At 35.0% G+C, this 24,082-nt stretch overlaps 2 protein-coding genes across 2 annotated transcripts; both read right to left on the bottom strand.

Moving 5' to 3' along the window:
* Positions 1–3,253: 3,253 nt before the first annotated feature.
* LOC112038347 (anthocyanidin 5,3-O-glucosyltransferase) lies at positions 3,254–5,280 on the bottom strand. The gene has a single exon (XM_024071157.2). It carries the CDS (start codon positions 4,960–4,962, stop codon positions 3,541–3,543), a length of 1,422 nt encoding a protein of 473 aa, XP_023926925.2. The 5' UTR covers positions 4,963–5,280; the 3' UTR covers positions 3,254–3,540.
* Positions 5,281–6,325: 1,045 nt separating this feature from the next.
* LOC112038341 (TOM1-like protein 5) lies at positions 6,326–21,878 on the bottom strand. Its single transcript, XM_065760444.1, is given in 12 exon segments — positions 6,326–6,868; positions 6,871–6,922; positions 7,162–7,323; positions 9,071–9,156; positions 10,407–10,482; positions 11,150–11,307; positions 15,375–15,488; positions 15,584–15,682; positions 15,889–15,967; positions 19,858–19,976; positions 21,115–21,205; positions 21,475–21,878. Coding segments are annotated over 10 exon segments (1,299 nt in total). The 5' UTR covers positions 19,959–19,976; positions 21,115–21,205; positions 21,475–21,878; the 3' UTR covers positions 6,326–6,496.
* Positions 21,879–24,082: the final 2,204 nt, after the last annotated feature.

The following is a 24,082-nucleotide window of genomic DNA, read 5'->3' as shown; positions in this document are numbered from 1 at the left end:
TTTTTTTATATTTTGTTTTAGCTAGCCCTCATAATTTATTGGTTTCTTTTGTAATTTTTATCTACTATTCAGTATAGTATGGTATTGGTACAAGCCTCGACCATAAAAGTAAAAAAATTATGATTATTTTGGATTTTTTTTTTTTTTTTTTTTGTGAATCAAGATTACCTCAACCTTAGTCGCAATCTCAAATTTAGTTGCAACTATTCAAGAATAGCGTGCAAAATGTGTACATAATACAATTGTATTGTTAGTTATCTCTAGCAAAGCTATAATTACGTAGTTCTTCACATAATTTTTATATTCTTTCTCATGTGTCTTTCACGTGTAATACTTCTCCACTTGTATTTTTCTGATTACTTAGTTATTAGTGCTATTAATTATTGACATTGTTACAATTTGTTAGAATTAGTTTCAAATTATTTAATTTGTTGTTACAGCTTTGATATACGATTATAAGTTAATTAGTTTGCTCTACATCTCTATATAAAGACAAAGTTCTTGTGTAAAATTAATAATACAAGATTAGTTCTCTCAATTTCAACTTAAACTTTTCTTGAATTTTAGCATTCTCTTTGTTTTTTTGTTTTTTGTTTTTTGTTTTAAGATATAGAGGCCCTATTAGAGACAATTAAATATTGATAAATGGAAGTATATTTAGCCAAATTTTTTTTAATTACATTCTCTTTATGTTAGTACATAAATGATATTGTTTTGTTTAGATTATGAACAAGGTGTTTGAGATTGGGGTCTTGGGATTTGGTGGTGAGAATAGAGTGATTGAGGAGGTGTTCGGTTTTAAAAATAAAATCTACATTTTATCTAGATTTTATTTTACTATTTTAAATATTAAATTTATAATATGGTACAAAGTCCTAAAAATGTCTAATAACTATGCAGTTCCAATCTCATTTTATATATATATATATATATAATGAGATAGGAACTACATAGTTAGAAACTTAGAATAAGAAAAATTTATAAATATGAATTAAGAATATTAAATTTAAAATCATTCGGCAATATTGTGAGAAAACATCATAAATATATATATATATATATTAGAAACTGTGGGGGGAAAAAGGCCCAGCCCAACATAATGGGCCGAAGGCCAATTGGAGGGCTATTTTTCGACCGAGAAGAAGAAGATGGAAAAGTTAGGGCCCATCTGGAAGTGGGACCCTTAGAAGGAAGAATTATCACAATCCGAAGAGGATATCTCCTGTCCAAAGAGCTTGTAATTCTCTGACGCAATATTTTAAATCAATTGAATGTGTGAAAGGCCAAAGTGACCTTCCGAGGACTCCACCTGATCAAGATAAGCTCTAAGTATGCTATGGAACGATAAGGATGGAGAAATATCTAAGGGGAAAGCTGCTACCACCGTATTTAATGCACTGCAGCAACTTTTCTGGCTGCATTTATGTGGAGAAGACCCCTAAACAGTGCATCCTAACCTACCGCCACTCACACAGAGCTAAAAGAAGATGTTTGACGTGACATGTACTCAAGCAAACTCATGGATGAGGAACAAGTGGACGATGGAGATGAGGAAAAGGGTGACTATATAAAGGAAGGAAGCTCCTAACAGGAAGAGTGGGAGAGAGAGAAAAAGAGAGCTTGATTGGAACCCTAAGATTTTTGTTCATCAGATAAATAATAGTATAGCTCTTCGGATTTTCAGATTTTACGTATAAATTCATGTTGGCTTGTGTTTGAAAGTTGTGATCCATTGTTATCAATCCAATACTTAACCTAGCTCTTTCACCCATACTCTACAAATTAATTGTTTTGGACTTGGGCCACAAATCCCAACCCTACAGAAACAAACACCATAAATGTTATATAACAATATAAGTACTACACATTATAATAGACTCATTGCACACGCTTTACGCATGCAATAAGATTTTTTTTTTTTTAAGGTTTAGTGAAATAATGTTTAAAATAAGATAGAAATAATGTCCTAATTTTTAGGACTTTGATAAAATTTTGAAAGCCTAAAAGTTAAGAATTCTTTTAAAAATAGTAAATTACTTTTTTAATTGGTTTGTATTTTTAAATTTAAAATTATTCAACTAAAAGATGGTGGTATTTTAGAGAATTTAAAATTTTGTATGAGAATATTTTAATATACATGAAAGTTCAATATGGGTATGAAACACCCTTGAAAGTTTAGACTCCCAAAAACAAAAATACCAATACAAGCTATATAACAAACAACGTATGTGCAGAAAATGATAAATAACTTATATCGGAATAGAGACACAATCTAAATCATAAATAATCACACACACAACAGTAATTAAATGGTAAAGATAAAGGCAAGAGAAATGCAAACACCAGGACAACATTCGATGTGTTATTGAAGAGGAAACTGAAGCCCTCGGCGTAAAACCTCTCCGCCGCCCTCCAAGCGGTCAATAATCCACTAGAAAATGTAGTTGGGATACATGAATAGTAATAGACCCTCCAAGCCTAATCTGCCCAGGTACCTAAGCCCTTCAAGCTTCCTGCTCCAACGAGGTTGCGCCGAACCTTTTTCTTTTCTAGCTTACCGGATTCCGCTATAGCCCATAGCATCAACCAATCACCATTGGTTTCTTCCCAAACTGTTTCCCTAAGTACCAAATGGACCTTCTCACAGACGTGGGTGTGGTGAGATAAGGGTTTGGTAAATAACCTCTCAAGGGTATGACAATGGAGAGGAAGAGAGTAGAGGAATTTGTAGAGTCTCTTTAGATGAAGATTGGGGATGAGGCAATCTTGTTTTTCTCTAGGGTTTTCTCTCACAAAATTCTCTTTGGATGCTCTCTCAATATGATGGGTATAAGGTGTATATATAGTAGGGTGAGAAGGGAATGCAAAACGTCAGTTTTTGCCAAACAGGGCAATTGGCGACTTGATCTCGCGGCTTGACCAAGTCGCGAATTCAAGTCGCGACGTAACGCCTGGCCAGACTGGAACTTTTGTCCTGTAGCGTGACAGCTGGCGCGACCCTTCATCTTCCCAGTGTGCCTCTCACGTGCCAGCATTTCGCGGCTTGCCAGTCGCGATCCACCCGCGAGCCCTAGCCGCGAGCCTCTGTTTTTCTTGCACACTCTTGAGCTTTTCTTCACATCTTCTCACACACTACTCTTACAATTTTCTCACCTAAATACAGGGTTGCTAAATGCTAAATTACAAGCAAATTGGTCACGGAATAAAGCCAATTAAATGGTTAATTAAATTCAACCTTACAATACAAAAGGTTAAAAATCAAACATAAAACTCTCTTATTAATAGTATAAATGAGTCTTGAAAAAATAAAAATTATTTTCAAATGCAAGGACCAGCATCGTGCCCGACTTTATCTAGTTATCTAAAAAAAAAAATGTGGTGGTTCTTTCTTCTCCTAGTTTAATGCGGTGGCGTCCTATATCTTTTACTAACTTGACAGACACACTCGACAAATTACATTACATCCTGATACATGATACAACCAAAGTCAACAAACAAGTCCTCACAATCAAACATGAGATAAGTTGGTAAAGTGCACTATCATCCCTGCTTCCAAGAAGCCACCAAAGTGGTGAAGGCAGTGAAGGATGACCCACCACTAGTCCAAGCCGCCATAGCCATTGCTCTCATCTCTAGACTTCGCTGTCTCAGAACGTTCCCTTCCTCAAATTCCATCAACTGTCTCACCTTCTTTTCCACCTCCTCTGCACTCACCAACCCTTCTTCCTCTCCTTCCTTACAAGATACCATTGATGTTGATGTGTCAATGGGTATTGCCAGCTTCATTTCCTCCACCAAAACTACAGCATTCAAGTGCTGTTCAGCGTACAAAGGCCATGACACGATGGGCACACCATAGCTCACTGCTTCTAGCAGCGAGTTCCACCCACAGTGTGTCACAAACCCACCTACCGATTCATGTCTCAGAATAGCATTCTGGGGAGCCCAACACTTAACAACCAAACCCCTTCCTTTTGTCCTTTCCAAAAACCCTTCTGGCAATAGGATCTCTAACTGTGGTTGATCACTAGTAGAACCCTTAGGACTCTTCACCACCCACAAGAACCTCTGGTTGCTCCTCTCCAGCCCATGTGCAATCTTTTCATGTTGTGCTTCAGAAAAAGTACCTTTACTACCAAAGCACAAGAACACAATGCTTCTGCTCGGCTGTGCATCTAACCACGCCAAAGCTTCTGATGTTGAATTGCCGGATTGATCTTTAGCATCTGTGATCAATGGCCCAATGGAGTAAATAGGCAGTGTTGCACCATTTGAAATACATGCACCACTTGCTATGGCATTGACTGCTTGCGGCTCAAGTATGTCAAATGTGTTTACTACGACCCCTTTTGATTTGGACATACAAGAGGCATAGTTAAAGAAGTAATGATAAGCAGGGCCATCCCGATCAAGCAAAAGTTGAGGCATGTAAGAGGCTTTGATGGGTGGTATTCCAGGAACGTGCAAGAGAGTGTCGTTGAGGTCCTTGAAACTTTTGGTGGTTTGGTTGTGTAGTGTTGGCAAGTGGAGAAGGATTGCGAGAGTAGAGGCACAAGAAGTGAAGTAGTAGTAAGTTGGGATGTGGAGGTTATCAAGGCCATCATAGATGTAGACAGAAGAGGTTATGAGAGCAAGGATGGAGGAGGAGAGACACATGGTTTGTAGAGCATCAACAACGAATGAGGCGTTGAGGCGCATGCACTCCAAAATCATGGCTGCCTGGTCTTGGGTTTCTTGGTGGTGTGGGATTGATGGAAGGAAGAAGAAAGTGATTGGAAGATTGGTTTTGGAGATATGGTTGATGTATGAGGAAGTGGTGGTGGATGTATCTAAAGGCATGGTCGGAACTAAGATTGTTATGGAGAAGTGGGGATGATGTTGTAGGATTAGCTTTCCTAGTTCTACTAAGGAGACCATGTGATGGAAGCCAGGAACTGGATGCAACACTATGGTTTCTTTCATTTTATTTTATTTTTTCCTTTCTTCTTCTGTGCAAGAGAGGGTGAGCAATTCCTAGAGGGGAAAAATAAGGAAGAAGAAGATGAGAAGAAAAAATTGAAGAAAAGCTTACGGTGATGAGATTTATGGATGCTTCTTCCTAGACGTGCTTCATCATGAGGAAATTGCTATGCTAGGGTGAGTGGAGAAGATAGGGATCGATGTTGGGTTATTTAAAAGGTTGAGTATGAGATTACTTATTTTACCTGCAAAAACCATGTCCTTGCAAAGACTCAACTAGAACCCTGCTGAGATGCTGTGTTGACCACACAATCCAAGCAAGTAATGAAGGTGAAATAAGAGTAGTATAAAAAGTTGGGAGTTAGGAACTCGAAATTGAAAAACTGGCATTACATCACATGCATGTATCACCCTCTCACGTGCGATGGACCCAGCATGGAATATTTTCTCCATCACGTGGGGTTGGAAATTTCATGTAACCTTCCTATTTTACATTGCCCAAAGTAACTAATGTGATTCTCAGCAAAAAAAGAAAAATTAAAAGTAATAATCTGATAGTTGATTAGGAATTTTATTAAACCTCTATATTAAATTCATTAGTCAACATCATTACTTAACTAAATAATAATAATAATAATTTGTTTATTAATATATATATACACTAATTAGCAATAATCCCAAAATTGTATGAAATAAGCCGGGTGTGCATACAATATTCATAACATTTATAGAAGGCATAAATTTATAGGGAAGTGTTTAGCAATGTTTATGTCACACCCAAATGTTACACATCGTAATTTGACATCAAATACTTTCTGAACCAAAATCGTAACTTGAACTTGAAGTCATAATTTCAATGTCAAAAACTTTGTCATAATTTCAATGTAAATAATGTGTTCGATCGTATGTAACAACCAGATTTTTTCAGTGCAGAAAGTGTGCAAGTACGGTTGTATGTAACAACTTGTATGCATCAGTATTTAGCATTTACTGACTAGTAACAGTTCATTTTGTTTAGCATGTTCTAGTCATTACGCAACCCAACCAAAAGATTTCAACCTAATAGCTTTCAAATTTTGAACCCATTGCAAGCTCAGTCCTTACTAGATGGACAGATAATACCATGCTAAACGTTTTACTTCCTCCTATTGCCCTCACAACTGAACAGGTAGCATGTTAATGCCTACAAGATAATTTTGCTTTCTGGTTTGCGTAAGAAAGCATCTTCAACCAACTAAAAGTTCTCAAACGATGTCAAAAAAGATCTGTCAACAACCTTCTTTACAGAAGTCTCCACCACCTTGCCTAATTTGTTCAAAGTTGCAAACTCGAGATAAAAGCACGAGATCATTAAAAAAAAAATTAAAAAAAAAAAAAAAACTCTATGTTAATTGTATCATGAAAATTTCAGTACTTTTATCCTTCATCTCTCTACAACACCCACCACCACCTCTAGCAAATCAGAAATCATAATAAATAAACTAGAAATACAAAACTCAGAGAATAACAAATAGAAGAAAGGTCCTCTAGTGTGTAATCACTCGCTAAAGTCTGTGCTTCCACTGCGGGAGCTACTGGTATTGCGACTGTGTAACGAGAGACCTCTCACATGGCCAGCCAAACCAGAACCATCCATCTTGTTTTCCTGAAAGAATCTCTCCCTCTCCGTGTGTTTTGCAGGTGGAGGAGGAATTGCAACATGTGGAAGATCCCTCTCGGTCTGTTTTGGTGGGGGTGGAATGGCAATAGGTGGAGGCGCCCTCTCAATGTGTCTTGGTGACGGTGAAACTGCTACACGCGGATGATATGTATTCCCTTCGCATGATGAATCCAAATTCACTGGTCGTATAAGTGGACGGTTTAGCCTTTCTGCTGGAATGGATGTTCCAAGTAAGCCCAAGTGGGGCGGTCTTCAGACTGCTCTTCATCTTCAGGTCTTACACAAGCTTTTCCTTTTCGTAATCTGTCAAGTTTTGCAATCAAGAAAGAAGAGTTCAAATCAGGAAATTTTAGGACTTTTCTTTAAAAATTCCAGCACTGTCCCTCCCAAAAATCAAAGGAAAATGACCAGGTTAGAGCACAAACAATACACAGATTTTGATAATCGATATCAGAATTCAGAAGCCCATAAAAGCCAGGAGAGGTACTCAAAAAAAAAAAAAAAAAAAAAAAAAAGCCTAAGCACAATATAGACGGACATACCTTCGGAAAAGCTGTTCAGCCTCCTCTTCGTCCTCTGTTTCTTCATGACTGATGTGATTCGCAGTTGATGTAGACCTACCTGAAATGAGGGCATCATGCCTTGCAAGAACTTTCTGGAGTTGGTCATTTAATTCAATTGCTCGAGAAACCACCTTCTCATCCCTAAGTAAATAAGATGGGAGTTAACTAAAACCACAAGAGATAAGTACATGTAAAACAAATATATGTATGAAAGCACATGATATTTATATAAAAATCTGCATGTGTATGATGCAGTAAACACATTAGTAAGTTGTCCGGTGGGCATATATTTTCATGTCCCTAGGATTTGCTAGTCATATCTATGCTTTACTCCAAAAGGGCTAGTGATAAATGAAGCTAATAGTTGGGCATATAAGCAAGATTGACCTAGTATACACTCAATATGGAATTCAACACACACACACACAATACTCTCACTTTAAATCCATACAATATTATTTTATTACAATTTCCCTACTAAAATCTCTGAAGACAAATAAAATGTAAATAAAAAGTACTTAATTAATTAAATAAGAAAAATTGATTGATATAGAAAATAAAATGTAAATGTAAGTTATAATTTATATCTTCATGCTTGGCATCAATTTATTTTTTGTGTCCAGTGTTGTTGAGACTTAGTAACCATTTCCAACTATCAAAATGAGGGTTTATTAGAAAAACCCTTGAAATATTAATGTATTATAGCATTGTAGAAGGATTAAAAACAGCCAAAAAATTATTGGGCACATAGGTTAGGGGATGTTGCAATAACAGTGATACCATGACATTTTATAGGAGAATTTTTATTTCTTGACCAGATTAGGAGAAGAAATTTTGAGAATGGATTAATATTAAAACTCACCCCCCCCCCCCCCCCTCCCTCTCTGGGCAGCTCTGCTCATGATATAACACCCTCTGTCATGACCTAGAGGTGCACCTAGTACATACTGATGAAAGACCCTCTGTCATGACCAAGAGGTGCACCTAGTACATACTGATGTAAGACCGTAAACTAGGAATCAAAACCTAGGAATTTTAGAGGTCTTAATAGCAAGTGAAACAAAAGCTAGGAATCAATGCCTAGGGTTGGCTAGAATCAGTAACAAGCCATTGTGAAATTTCATTAATCAAGCAAACTGTAAACTGTCTCATTAGAGTACAAGAGTGCTTATATAGATTACCTACTATGACTTAATCCTAGATCTAATTGATTTAGGAAAAGCTTATTATTGACTTACAAAAATACCTGACTCTAGAAAATTTTAAATAAAATACTAATAACCTAAGTATATAATAAGACCTCTAAAATTAATCTAACGGAACAATAAAAAAGAACAATTGACTCATAAAATGAAATAAAACTGGATTAAAATAAATGTCTTCACGTTTTCCACATCACCGACATATATTGACGCAAGTTCAATTTGACTAGGTCTGTTGACACTGTAAAACCACCTCCTGGTTGACATAATATTTTACACAGGCATAGCTTATATCAAGGACACCCGCTAAGTTTATTTTGAGAACAACAGCCATCTCAAGGAGGAAAGTATGCTGGGTAATCAATCTGAGTCATTGGAACTTGCTATAAAACTGAACCATGGTAACCACCATGAACAACATAGTTAGATTGGATTGTCCCACATCAGTAGTTGACCTAAACTTGGCTAACAGAACCTTTATGGTGGTTATATCAATATTAGCATGAGATGCACATATGCATACTTTTGAATATAATGATTCCTTGCTTTGTCAAAGAGCTTAATCAAAGGATTCTCACCTTATGGTTAAAATAAAATTCAGAAAGGACTGTGTGCACAATAGCTACAGGGAATAAGCAAAATGGCTATTGATTACTTACTGGCAAGATGAACCCAGAAAGCCTTACCGAGAAGTCATCACAAGATGCATAACTCTCTGCTTTTGGAACGAACACTGTTCCACAAGATCAAGTGTAAATTCATCCTTTGCCACCTGAAAAAACAATATCATAACAGTCAACATGAGATGCAAAATTTATAATTTCATAGATATATTTCAAGACAACACATTGATCAAACTAACTAACCTGCAATTCAAATATATGCTGATTATTGATTCAATTGAATATGAGGTAAACAAAGTGAAATACAATTCAAATATGTCATAGTCATTTGCCTCAACTTAATATAAGGTACACATACTGATGTGCATATTTGGCAAGCGGCCTCAAAACCAACAATGCCTTTATACATAATCAACCCCAAAAATATAACTACATGAAAATTTTTGAATGAAACAAGAAAAGTTCAACACAAGTTTTCAGAAACTTTTTAAACTAATAATATATTCAAACCAAGAAATTAGCAAATGATGCCAGAGTTTTTACTAGCACAAAAAGTTGTAAGGCTCACACTTATTATCTTCTTCAAGTAGAAGGCATCAGAACATTTTTTAATAAGTATTTCATTAAGCAGCCAGAAAGGGGCACAACTCTAGTACACAGAGTATAGAAAAGAAAGAAAAGGTACAATAGTATTATCTAAATTTTTTCATATCTGCTAGAAAATCCACCAGGTTCCAGATGAAAAAAGTAGACATTGACATCCACTCATACAGGGATTTAAAGAATAACAATTTCAACTGCACTGACAATAGCTCCTGCCCTTTAAAAGTGCATATATTCAGTTCTCTCCATATGGTCCACATTAAGCACAAAGTAATTGAGCTCCAAGTTTCTGTACTAGTATGCTCACCAAAATTCCCTTTCCAGCAAGCTATAAGATCAACTACTGACTCCGGCATCACCCAAATTGGAGAACATTATACTAAAAGGGTAATCGTCAACACTAAAACTACCAATCACTTTCTGTCTTTCAAGTTGTTAGGAGCTTCAATTAAATTGGTATAAGATTCCATGCTAGACATCACAAATCTCACACCCAAAATAAGAAAACCAAATATGAGATCTAAACAACTTCAAATTGAAGAAGCATTGCCAAGAGCCATGTAACTCAATTGACACCTCTTGGTGTTTCTAACATACAGGTTTAAATCCCCCCTCCCCCAACTACTGAATCATCAAAGAAAAAAGAATGGAGAAACATTATAATGAGAGATATCAAAGACGTGTTATAAAGATATCAATACAACAAAATTATCTAGTGCAATAAAACATATCAATGCAACTCAGTTTTCTATCAGGCCTTCAAATTCAAAAAAAAGACCATAGTCCACCATCATACCTCAGGATGCTGAGTATCAACAGCATCAAGGACTTCTGTTAAAACCTCCAATGCATTACTTGCCTTCTGAATTATACTGTATGGAATAGAAACAAAAATTTGCATGATTTTGCAGGCAGAACATATTAACATAGTTAGAGAGAGAGAGAGAGAGAGAGATTTGTGTTTTGAGGAACACATATGAATATCATAAACCATGCAAAATATGCGCATAGCAATATTGATGACTCCTGAATTGGCAACATAATGACTGCCTACCATTTATTAAAGCATTACCCATCATTAATTTAACAAACCAATCTAAAGGTGGGCCAAAATCAAGAGAGTCTAGATTTGACCATGAGGACATTACACATCAGTAGCAGGGAGCACAGAATGAATACTTACCCAAAACAAGGCCTAACAAAAGGATCATAAGTTAATATTACAACAGATGTTTGTATACCAGCTTTGGTTATAATTTAGGTGTAGCAAATAGATCAAAATGGATTACAAATTGGTCATCCTCAAGGTCATACATGATAGAAATCACACAGTGCAAAGCTCATAAAATAGGCCAAAAGTTCATTAATAAATTAATTCAGAAAATCATTGATTCTCTCTCATTTCAATTGTAATTTCCCATTTCTGTAATGTTTTAGGCTATCTTAGTACATGGCCGGTGTACATGAGGTACTTCCTCTTTATCAATAAAATTTATTACTTACTAAAAAAAAATTAATAAATAAATAAGCAAAACACACCTAGACTCAGGAACAATCTGAGGCTCTGCTTGGTGAGCAACCCCTTCATTTCTAGAGGAGGCTAGTTCCCCATTAGGTAAATCATTCTTATTTTCTTGTGACGTAGGATGACTTGATTGGACAGCGTGGGGCCTTTGAGGAAACTGTACTCCTGCATTCTGAAAGACACACGAAGATTAAAAAAAAAACAAAAAGCCCTAAAAAACAACATATCCAAAATATATAATTAAGAGTTCTGAATCAACACAAAGATAGAGCCATTTACTTAAGATTTCTGGATTATTGCCAAGAACACAGACTATGTGAAGACCCTGTCCAAGACTGATACTTGCCTTTGCTTTAATACATAAAGCTCATATAGTATATTATCCACAACAGAGGCAGATGTTCCAACCATGAAAGTTAACATAACTAATATTATAAAGAAGCTGATAAAGAGTGAGAAGTGAAAGGAATTTTTTTTAGCTTTATAACTGTTTAGATCATCATCTTCTCCAAACGAACTTCAAATTCCTAAGTGGACAAAGAAGAGAAGAGTGAAATTATCATTTACTCATGACTTAAAGAGGCATATGCTTTCTATCCCCCTAAATTTTGTCCTTGAAAACTCCTTGAAAGTACTGCTCATGAATAGATACAATGAGGAAGAGCTAGACTTTTGTATATATTAGTGATATTATTGTGTCTTGAAAATTGGGGGTTAAGGCTACCTAGGATTCACCTCTCCCAAATCCCACAGAAGTGGGATCTTTTTTCACCGGATATGACCTCTATCATGACTTGAAAATGTGGGAAAGATTAGCTAAAGCATTAGATAACATATTGCCGAATGCACACTTCATAAACCATGTATATCATTTCAAGGGGAGAAAATTGTCACAAATGATTATTACTCTCATATTAAAATGATTTGAAACAATGGATGACACAATAAAAGCAAGGTGGGGTGGGGAGACTTCTCTTGCAATATGCTTTCCTGATTTACTCACGATTAGCCATGAGAAGGAGGCGAGTGTAGCTGATTTATTGGAGTCCTTGTCAAACTTCATGGATACTATTTATGGTGCCTCAGTGAGGGGAAGTGGGGAGGATAAAAAGATGTGTTGGGCACTAGATAAGCAAAGAGGCTTTCAGGTTAGTGGTTTCTATTGAATCTTGCTTCATACTAGTGTCCAATCTTTTCCTTGGAAAAGCATATGGAAACCAAAGTCTAGGGTGCTGCACTTGAGGACTTGAGGGAGGGGGATGCCAACACTAGATTTTTTCTTAGAATGGCTAATTCCAATAGAAGAAATAACAGTATTGAGAGCCTTATGGTTGATGGCAGCTTGCCTTCTGATCAAGGAATGATTGTTGATTGTATTACCCAATTCTTCATGAATTTATACTCTAGCAGCAAGTTGATCAACCATTTCTAGAAGTCTTGGTATTTCCAATGATATCCGGCGATAATGCAGACTAGCTAGATAGACCCTTTGAGGATGCAGAAATTTTCGATGGCATACAGAATTTTAAAGGTGATAAATTGCTTGGACTAAATGAGTTTCCAATGGCTTTCTTCCAAGCTTGCTGGGGGATTCTCAAACCTGACCTTATGGCTGTGTTTCGTCACTTTTTTGCTAATAAAGGTAAGATTGAGAAAAGTTTGAATGCAACATTCATCACTCTCATCCCTAAAAAGAATGCAGCAATTGAAGTCAAGGATTTTCGTCGGAGGGGGGGGGGCGGGGATTTATAAAATCATTGCTAAGGTCATAGCCACCAAACTTCGCACAGTCATGGAAGATATAATTTCAGCTTCACAGAATGCTTTTGTGAGGAATAGAGAGATTCTTGACCCTGTACTTGTCACTAATGAATGCCTTTGACAATAGGTTGAAAACTGGTTTGCCAGAGCTACTTTGCGAACTAGATGTTGAGAAAGTTTTTGATCATGTAAACTAGGGATTTCTTATGCAACTACTAGAACAGGGTGGGTTCTCTACTAAATGGAGGCGGTGGATTTCCTTTGTATATCTACAATTTTCTTCTCTATTCTGATTAATGGTTCTCCTTGTGGGTTTTTTGAGAGTTCCAGGGGATTGAGACAAGGTGACCCATTGTCTCCTTTGCTCTTTGTCTTGGTTATGGAAGCCCTTGGAAGAATGTTGGATAAAACTATCCATGATAGTCACATGTCAGGCTTTGGTGTGGGTAATTTAGAAGGAAGATCCTTGGCGGTGTCTAATCTTCTATTTGTGGAGGACACTCTAATTTTTTGTGAAGCTGATCTGGATCAGATTTGGTTTCTCCGCACGATCCTTATTTGGTTTGAGGTGGTCTCTAGTCTAAAGATAAATTTGGGCAAGTCAGAGTTGGTTCCTGTTGGTTTGGTGCATAATTTTGACTTATTGTTGAATGTCCTTGGCTGTAAACAAGGTACTCTTCCAAGGAAATATCTGGGTCTTCCTTTGGGAGCTAAATTCAAGGATAAGACAATATGGAACCCAATTTTGGATAAGATTGAACGAAGATTAGCAGGATAAAAACGTTTGTACTTATCCAAGGGAGGTAGAGTCACTTTAATTAAAAGCACGCTATCTAATTTACTCACTTATTTTCTATCTTTATTTCCTATACCTGTTGCAGTGGCTAACCGAATTTAGAATTTAGAAACTTAAGCAGAATTTCTTATGGGGTGGCATTGGTGATGAACCAAAATTTCATTTGGTTAAATGGGCTACCGTTTGTACTCCCATTTCTTCGGGTGGCTTGGGGATAAGGAAGGTAAGACTTTTTAATGAAGCTTTGCTTGGGAAGTGGCTATGGAGATTTGGGATGCAGAAGGATGCCCTTTGGAGGCAAGTGATAAAGGTGAAATATGGCTGTGGATGGGGTGGCTGGTGTACTAGGGCTGTTCCTTTTTTGATATCAATAAACTTCTTACTTATCAAAAAAAGAAGAAGACATGTTTGAATTTTGGATTGGTGTTATATGTGCAAATGTAACGGGGAATCAATAGATGGCGGCTACATATGGATGGCTACTCTGCATTGCATGATGTGGTGTCTTTGGAGGGAGAGAAATAACGGGTGCTTTGAAGATATAGAGAGAACTATGACTGAGCTAAAACTACGTTTCTTTAGAACTATATTAGATTGGATGTCTATTTTACGTAGTCAATCTCTATGTTCAGTTAGTGATTAGATAGACTGACATAATTTTCGTGATTGATTGTATTGTCCCTAGTCGTATACTTCCTATACACTTGGGTGACTCTAATTTGATATTAAGAAATTCTTATTACTTATCAACCCAAAAAAAAAAAAAAAAAAAACTAGGTTGTCCATGTTCCATTCCACTAAACCCCTCTTTAGATGCCATAATATCTATTTCTTAATTAACAACTAAGAAGGATTGCTATGATTTAGTTGTATTCCATAATAAATTTTCATTAAAATAATCTTTTAATGAAAAAATAAGTAAAAGCTTAAATTGTAAGAAACCCTATCACCTAGTATCACTACATTAACACCATTTGACATTGATATTGCTAGCCCCTGCCCAAAACCCTACATCACCTCTTTTATGGGAAATAGACAAAGTTCAGTAAAACTACATAGAAACCTCCATCACCACTACAACCTGTACCACCACCACTTGTAACATAGCTTGATGGCCACTACCATCATCATTGGAACACAAAATTGGTGTACTTGATCAATTGGTTATAAATATCCACAGAAACAATGCATTTATGTTCCAAATGTTTATATGTTATCAAACAAACTCTATCAAGTCCATATGCTATACTAATCAATTAAATGTCTTGAAATTCTCATAAAAGTGACAAAGATTACAAAGGTGCCATTTGTTACGGCTTAATTTATAAATCAATCCAGCTTATTTTCTTAGGGGCAGCTTTTTAAAGCTTACTTTTTCTCAGGCACAGCTTACTCAAACCCAACTTATTTTAATCTCACCAAAATAAGCTATACCAAACACGCACTAAGTGATCATTCATATTTATCTCATATTCATTTAAATTTTATTAGATTGACACTTAATGTAAACATGCTAGTAATTGTGAGGAAGAAAAGGCAAATATATTTATTCTCTGTACTTTCAACTTCATACAACACACTTTATAAGATCCACTCTCATTTTTGTCTACACATGCCATGATTTTGACCCAACCATATGCTATGACTCTAAAGTATCACAGATGCTGCAGTTCTATACCTACCACCAAGTCATAATATGCATCATAATACTGGGGGAACTTTCCAGAAGCACCACCAAGGGATGTCTGTGTGGCATCTAGAAGAAGAAATATCCGTTCTCGTACAGGCAAGTCTGACTGCAGCCAACAAAAAGGGTTGAATGAAAGGTAAGATAATCAAGTAACAAATATATAAGATCGCCCAGTAGTCAAAAACTGTCACATGGGAGCACCTTTTTCTTCACTATCTTCACAAGAATAGGGAGAATCCCTGTATCAATCACCTGCTTATGAATATGTTCTCCAATATTGTTCATCAACATCTCCAACAGCTGCAAAATCAAAAGATAAATGCATGGTTGAATAGCAAGCCACAAAACAACAGAGCATTACAGAAATAGACCCATATGATAACCATATCTTATGTTATAAGAGGGGGCGGGGGGGGGGGGGGGGGAGATTTGGGAAACATCAATAAAATGCAAGTGATAATTAGTTAAAACCAAGAAAACATTTCCAAAACCAACATCCAACTCACCATAACGGCATAGAGCTGAGTATTTGGGTGTTTACTCCCCAGTCGTTTTTTGATAGCTTTAATAACGTCTTTAGCTTGCCTGCATATTTAGAACCAACAAACCATGTTGAGCAAAAGATGACAGAAGCAAATCAAATGAGAAATTTTATAAGTGAGCTTCACTTGTTGATGAAGTAATTTGTGCTAGAGTCAAGCCAAAACCAAAACAGGCTTGAATTTCAAGCCAAAGAGTTTAAAAAGCCATGATGGGGCAATGTGAATCTAGACATGATTACATCAGTATACAGCAGTGTTAGGAATCATGCAGCACTAGTGAGAAATCCACTTGAAAATTTAAGAGAAACATTATTTATGAACAGCTAATATGTTAAAAAAAAAAAAAGAAGATGAATGATGAAATTGGGTCAGAACTCAGAAGAGAGCTGCCATTAATCAATTAGAATGGTTTCACTTTAATTAAAAAAATCAATTAAATCTTGACAGCATGCCAACATCGGATAAGTCAAGTGACATTCATGCTTGTCAACAGATTGAGCTCCAAAACCATAAAATCTTTGTTTGTTCATACTCTTTTTTATTGGTCCAGGGTGTGGGGTTATACACACTGTTCTGTTATTTCTGTGTTTCTAGATTCCCTTAGCTCCAACATTTGATTTACTTGTATTCTTATGATCCTTTGTGTTCATCACTGTGAGCACTAGGTTTTCTTTCTTTATCAATAAATTCGAATTCTTACCTATCAAAAATTAGGATTTGGTTGAGTTCCATCAGGATATAATACCCAAGAGGGGCACCACAAGCCAAGTTTCATTGCCCTAGAAAATGCTAATATCATTTCCGCTACTGAATATATAAAGCCAGAATACTGTAAGCTGATCATTTCTCTATGGTATTCAAAAGTTGAAAGTTGTCCACATCCAGCTTGAATATAGACAAGCAAGCTGAGACAAACTCAAACTTGGTCAATTTGATCTACGTGAACAAGTCTGGCTTGAACATCACAAGGGCACACTCAAGCTGGCTATTGGAAATTACCAGTTTGTGCAGATAATTGTATGCATGTTAGTAAATCTTTAATTTAATATTATAAGTCTACATGCATGCATACTTGCTTGAGACTACATACAGAAATTCGTATGTATGAGATATCCCAAATTAAAATTTGTTGCAAAATTTTCAGTGATAAACAAAAGGGTGCTAAATCTTATTCTCACAAAGTCATAACCATCAACAAGAACCAAGAATTCTTTAAAAAGAACGCTTGAGATGCATTTAATTTAATAGTTGTCTTCTGTTTGGTAGAATGCTTTGTGCTTCTGCAAAAAGGCACTAGAAAAGCACACCTGAGACGTGCTTCCTTAAACAAGCTTCGTTACAGCCAAGCAAAGCAGTTAGATCTAAGGCCATCTCCAATCTCCCCCCACCCCAACCCTATGCATATCTAAGGTAGTACATGCTTTCCATCTTCTACGACTATCACATTTATTAGTTATAAGTGTACAGACAACTCTTAACATTTATAAAGTTCCATACGACTTTTTTTCCGCAAAAACCATTTTCTTTATGCAACATGCAATATATAATTATACAGTGATACATACAAAATACTCAGGATCTAACATCCAGCAAGCATCATTTTCAATGGATTGTCCAAATCAATATCTCCTGCTTTTTGTCAGCTTAGGGGAAGGGTAAAGCTGACTCAAAAGCAATCCAAATAAGTCAACTAGTCAATTGAGCAAGATCCATGCCTAACCAAAATAAGCCCAAATGATTCCCTTTTAAAAATCCCCTTCCATTTGATTATTTGACACAAATCAAGATACAATCACCAGATAACATCATACCTACAAAAAATTCCCGCCCAAACACGCATCTAAGGCTGCTTTTGGCAATGTGTAAAATATTTTCAATTGTTTGTCTGTGTTGTGAAAAATACGCCAAAAATTTATTTTCTGTGTTTGGTTTTGCATGTAAAAATCTATTTCCATTAGCCCAGCCACCACAGTCACCACCATAAACCCAACCACCACTGGCCACTATAAACCGAGCCACCATCAACCACCACATAACCAATTAAACTAAAAAAATCATAATCAACAAACCCACCACCGATCCACCATTGAAACCCACAACAAACCCATCACATAACCTGAAAAAACCCACCCCAGCCAACGTTGAAACCCACAACAAACTCTTCACATAACCTGAAAAAACCCACTCCAACCACCAATCCACCATCCCAATCGGTCACCATCGACGCTAGAACTCACCCCCAACTCATCAGATCTATGAAACCCAGCCACCAATCCTCCAAAACCCAATAACAAATATTATTTACAATAATAAAAAGAAAAAAAAAACTCTAAAAAATAAATCCAAAGAGGGCGGTGAGATCGTTGAGGCGGCGACGGCATGGGTGGGCGGCGTGTTGTAGATCGGTGACATGCAGTTCAAGAGTCGGCCTTGGTGGTCAAAAGGAAAGAGAGAGAAAGAGGGTGGAAGAGAAGAGTAAGAGAGAAGCCGAGAGGAGGAAGATAGAGGGACAGTGGACAGAGCTTGCACTGCGGTCCGAATCTTCTGGTGCTCTCTCTCTCTCTCTCTTCGAGTTGCTGAGTTGTGAGGGAGGCTGGAAAGGGGTTGAAGGTAAAATAACTATGTAATTGGTTTTATGAAGTTAGGGGCTCTATTTTACATTCAACTGAAATTTATTTTCAATTTGACCATAATTTCATGTGTACCCAAACACCCTCAAGGGTGTAAAATTTTTTCCCAATTTCGTTTATAGTCGAAACAAACGCAGCCTAACTCGTCTGAACCTAGTAGTTCCTTAACCTTATGCCTCACAAAACTCCATAATCAACCTCGCACAACACTCGTCTAAAATAACACCACGCAAGAAGCTCACTTGATAGAAACCTGTCCCTTTTAAAATTTTTCTAAGTTGATGATACTGTCCACCTCAACAGTTCACTTCATACACCACAGATCCTTCTCCCAAACACCCAAAAATGGTCCAATCTTCAAATATTGGAGAAAATTGGAAGAAATAAATTGGAGGGAAGAAAAATAATAAAAATTATATAGACTACTTTCAGAGCCATTGAGACTTCATTGCCCTACCATCTTGCATCCCTGCATGCATGGAGCCATCAAGTTCCAAGCAGGTGGACTTGTAAATGCACAACTGTGAGAGATCAAGGTGAGGAGGAAATTAACCAACCCAATGTTTTGGACTCCATTAAGTTAGAAATGCTACTTATGCTAAGTATCATATCGATCACACTTGAAAACCTCAAATATCTGTATGGAAACATCTTCCACCATTAATTACCAAAGTATCACAACCTAGATTTGTTGTAAGCCTATATACAGAATCACAAGCCTGTTCCCATCTTAACTCAGTGAATGAGAACTACTTATCTTAGTCAAACATTTGATGTAAATAAGCTACAAATGTCTTCTCCAAACCTACTTATATTTTGGGGCTAGATTCATTGGTTTGATAAACCCAAAGGCAATGACAAAACAGGAACTGTTTTAGACGTGAACCATTTTACATTTGCAGTTGCTGCCTTAATTGATAATATGTAGAAACAAAGATAATCATACAATAATGATTAGTATGAATAGAAATTCTATAACAAGCACTAACTCTGCAAGCACATTTTCTGCTGCTATAATTATACAATATCTTAAGAGAAGTCCACAACATTTTCACAACAAATTCTAAATGGCAAATTATTACTGGTTCTAATTAAAATCCACCATTGAAATTACTTATTTACCCACCAGTAACAACTTGCCACTTAGGATTTATTGTAAAAATGTTGTGGGCATAGTATTTCTCATATCTTAAATACCCATTAATAGATCAAAAACCTTAGACAGACAATCAAAACTAAAATCTTACAGAGTTTCTAATCTTCTACTCAATTAAATTAAACCAAAAGACTCAATGAATCATACCTTTGATCATGAGCAACTAATTCACAAATTTGAATGTTTTTCGCCCAATCCGTTTCAGCCAATTTCTCACTTGTTGCAGAACTGACAAGCTCAGCTGCCATCTTTTGCTTAATTCTAGACTTCAAATAAAAATATCACAAAATGTGTTCAGGTTAGAATTTGGAAACACATTACGATTAAAGAAAAGAGGAATTGATTTATTTCAGATGTAATTTTTAAAGTGGGTAAAACAGCGACTTTTGAGATAACATCTCAGATGTGTATACACACATAAAATACTGACATCTCTGCACATGCGACAGTTCCTCATTGTTGTCATTGTTGATAGACCATGTTTTGTTGTCATATATAAGGAGAATTAAATCCACATTGGTTTCTACATCACACAGTTATTTCAAAATAATTCATGACTATTCAAAAGGCTCAGTAACTCTCAGGAGTGTCTTATCCACAAAACAACGATCATATGGCCTCACATGTAGATATGGGTGCCAATATAATCAAATGCACATAGAAAAGTTATATTTATTTATCGGATTAGCTTTAGCCTATACTTGCAGTTTGAAAAATATGAACACCCAGACAGTTTAGTTTAGTTAATGACTTTTCACTCTCACTAAAACGTTTTTTTGATAGGTACACTGTCACTCAAATTACATTACAATATTTCTCTGACGCTAAAATTCACAAGCCCAAATTTGCATTCATGCCGCAACTATCATACCCCACTAGATTTTCAAATTAAAGCCTATCACTTACTCCCAAGGAAAATCAGCATGGTACCAGTTGGATTTGAGGACTTAAAACCAGAGGTTTGAAGACTAATTGCTAGTATAACTTGCTAGATATGAATTTTAACAGCAAATAATAAATTTGAGCTTTGAGGATTTTGCTTCAACAAAAACACATGTAATGTTACCAAATTGTAATAACATGATCTAACACATAATCACTTCAAAATCACATATTAATAAAGCTTAAATCTGCCAACTGCCTTGAAGCTTAGAGGCATTGCCTGCTCTCGTTCTAGAAGAGAACCAGGGTTCAAATCCCCCCGCCCTCATTGTTATAACTATCGAATTATCAAAATAAATAACTAAAGCTGAAATCCATCTTTCTCTTCAAATGCTTCCATCCAAATGACCAAAATTGAATTTCAGCATAGAAATGAAACAAAGTAACTAACTTCGAGGACCCGAGTATCAATAATAATATAATAATGCATTAAATGATTAAAAGGGGAAAATTTAAACATACAATTCACTGAAAAAAGGCAGGAAGCCCAATCAAGCACAAGTGTTCAATAATTGGAACCCACTTAGAATCCAAAACTGCATAGCATACTACTCTGCAATAAATCAAAACAAGATCTTTATGAGGTTAGAAAACAACCCAACAGAACTTCAATTCGTTATAAATACTAGTACTTTAAACAAAAACAAAAGCAACAATCATTAATATTAGATAAACTTTTTAAAAGAAACAACATTGAATTGCAAGCAAAGATTATAAATTAAAAAAAAAAAAAAAAAAAAAAGTGGAGCAAGAAATAGGGTTCATTCAAAAATCAAAAAAAAAAAAAAAATTTATTTACAAAATTGAAGAAAACAAGAATACCAGAGAAGATAGAGAAGAAGACAGAGACAATGAGAAGGAACGTGAAGAAGAGCTGGTACACCCTAGAGAGTCTCAGCATTTCCAAATCACTCAAACTCTCATAAATAAATTAAAGATCTTTTTTTGAACTTTTTTTTTCTCTCTCTATCTTTTTTGGTAGTATAAATAAGTTGATGGGTTTTGTGTGAAGAGGACGGTGGGTGAGGGAATCAATCTAATAAGAATCTAAAAAAATGGGTTTGTGTTTGTTACTACTTTTTTTTACTGAATAATAAGAAGTTGGGATGGTTATTAGAAGAAGAAGAAGATGCAATTAGAAAGAAAGCATAAGCATCACCGCCATTCGCATTTGGCAAATGGACCTGTCTGTCTGTCTGTCTGTCTGTCGAAAAGGTAAAGCTAACTAGCTATTTAACACCTTCTTTCCTTTTAAAGCACAATTATATATTTTTGGCTACTCTACACTCACCCACGGCTTCACATCTTTTCTATTTTCACTTCACACGTATGTCCTTTCTATTTTTCTTTTTTCTTTTTATAACGATTTTGGTCCACGAGACTAGCATCAATTTTTTATATATTACTAAGTTACTAACAATATATATATATATATAGGTATAGAAGTTTTGGAACAATTATTAATTACTTCAAGATGATTTTTTATTCTCACTTAATATATATGCACTTTCAAGTTATGAATCAATTATCAATTATATTTTATTTCTAAAAATTCTTAAATCAAAATTAAATAAATAAGTCTTTCATTATGGAAGATGATTTTCTAATCAATTCTTTTTTTTTTCTTTTTTCTTTTTTTACGTTGAAAGGGAGATTACAGCTATATTAATTACAAAGTCAATTATAATTTTTTTTTTTTGTATTTTTAAAGAACATTGTTCATCAAATATGGATGATTTAGTTGAAATGTATGAAAAACAATTATTTTGTGTATATCATTTAATTGATTTTTAAAGATAATTTCAATGTCTATTTTGTGATGATTGTTCTTATCATCAGGCTAAAATATCAATGAATTTTTTGTATAAGAAGGGATTGGGTTCAAACCTTCTTGTTCGATAACAAATTTTTGTACCAATTGAACAAACTAAAACCTAATTTTAATTAATATTTTTGTTAATATTCAATTAATGTTGTTATGGGTCAACATGGAAATAATAATAAGAAGAATCTTCTTTGATATCCCACACCCGTTCGGTCCCTTATCTCAGCTCCAATCAAATTTGAAAGTGCATGATAATTGTTAATCACTTTTTATTTGTTTCTTTATTTTCTTTATCTGTCTGGCTCGTTTATATGTTCAAAAAGATAGGCAATTGTTTGAAACTTTGAATGATATTTTTGAAATAGAAGAAATTCTTCTTCTTCTTATTTTTTTTTTTTTTTTTTTTTTTTTTTTATTTTTATCAATCCCTGTCTTAAGTTCTTGATCCCCTAAGATTTGTTATTAATTATAGGAATGAAATACAAATCAATGTTCTCAAATAGTCAAATATAGTTGGGTCCTGGGGTTGAGGTTAGTGTATCTACCTAATCCATTGACCCTTTTTTTGGTAGGCACATATGACTCGGTACGGGCTAAAAATAATAAAGAAAAATAAGAAATATTAATAGAAGTGTGCAGTGCCCACAAAGAACGGGTTGAAACTTGAAACCGACATCTTTTGTCTTTTTCTTTTTTTGGAGAAAGGAAAGGGTTGAAATCCAATCTATAGATTCCATATACCGCTATAAAAGAGGGTAGGAGATGTGAGGGTTTCTCCCTTTTAATTATTAATAACAAATCCTCATTAAATAGTTGAAAATTAAAAATTAAAAAAAGAAGAAGATAGAATTTAAAACACAAAATATGATAAGTTTAAGATTATTAATGTAAAAGTTATATTTAAAAATAAAAATATTTAAATGTAGGATGGTGATTAAGAATGGTTTTAAATAATAGAGGGATGATTATTCATTTAAAATGAAGAATAATGTTAGAGATACAAACTATTTTATAAAAAAATTTACAAAGTGCTTATGTGATGAGTGATTATTGATAAATGAAAATATGATATTAATAGTGGGTCTAAATGAAAACCAATAAGAGATAAACCACATCAACATTTTATAAAAATATTGTAAAATAATTTGTGACTGTAACGTTACTCCAAAATAAAATTGTTTACAATCATATTATAAATATAGTGGTGATAAAATTAACTACATTTATAATAGTAACTAAATAGAAGAGAAGTAAACAAAAGAAGTAAAACGTGTCTTAAAAATTTGGACACAAAAATTTGCAGTTTTTTGTTTTTGTATTATAACGATTAAAATGGGTTATTATAATTAATAGATAGTAAATATTGTTAACAAAAAACCTATTTATAAAATTGATCTGGTTGTAATAACAATTTAACAAAAAAAAAAAAGCTAGAAGTTGACTTTTGAAGTAATAAGGCCTTCTTAACAGTTCAATAAAACCTACTTCAAGAGTTAAAAAAAAAAAAAAAAAGTTAATTTTTTCACAAATCCCAAATGCATGGTATTATTATAAGAGCATCTTCACTAGTATACTTAAAATGCAAAATATTCTCTATAATAGAGA

This window comes from Quercus suber, unplaced genomic scaffold, assembly GCF_002906115.3.
Source record: "Quercus suber isolate HL8 unplaced genomic scaffold, Cork oak 2.0 scaffold_368, whole genome shotgun sequence".
In the NCBI taxonomy this organism is placed as follows: Eukaryota; Viridiplantae; Streptophyta; class Magnoliopsida; order Fagales; family Fagaceae; genus Quercus; species Quercus suber.
This window is presented reverse-complemented; position numbering and strand designations above follow the sequence as displayed.

What these genes read in the sequence shown, in the direction of transcription:
- LOC112038347 (XM_024071157.2), bottom strand. Translation starts at nt 4,962, where the DNA reads ATGAAAGAAACCATAGTGTTGCATCCAGTTCCTGGCTTCCATCACATG.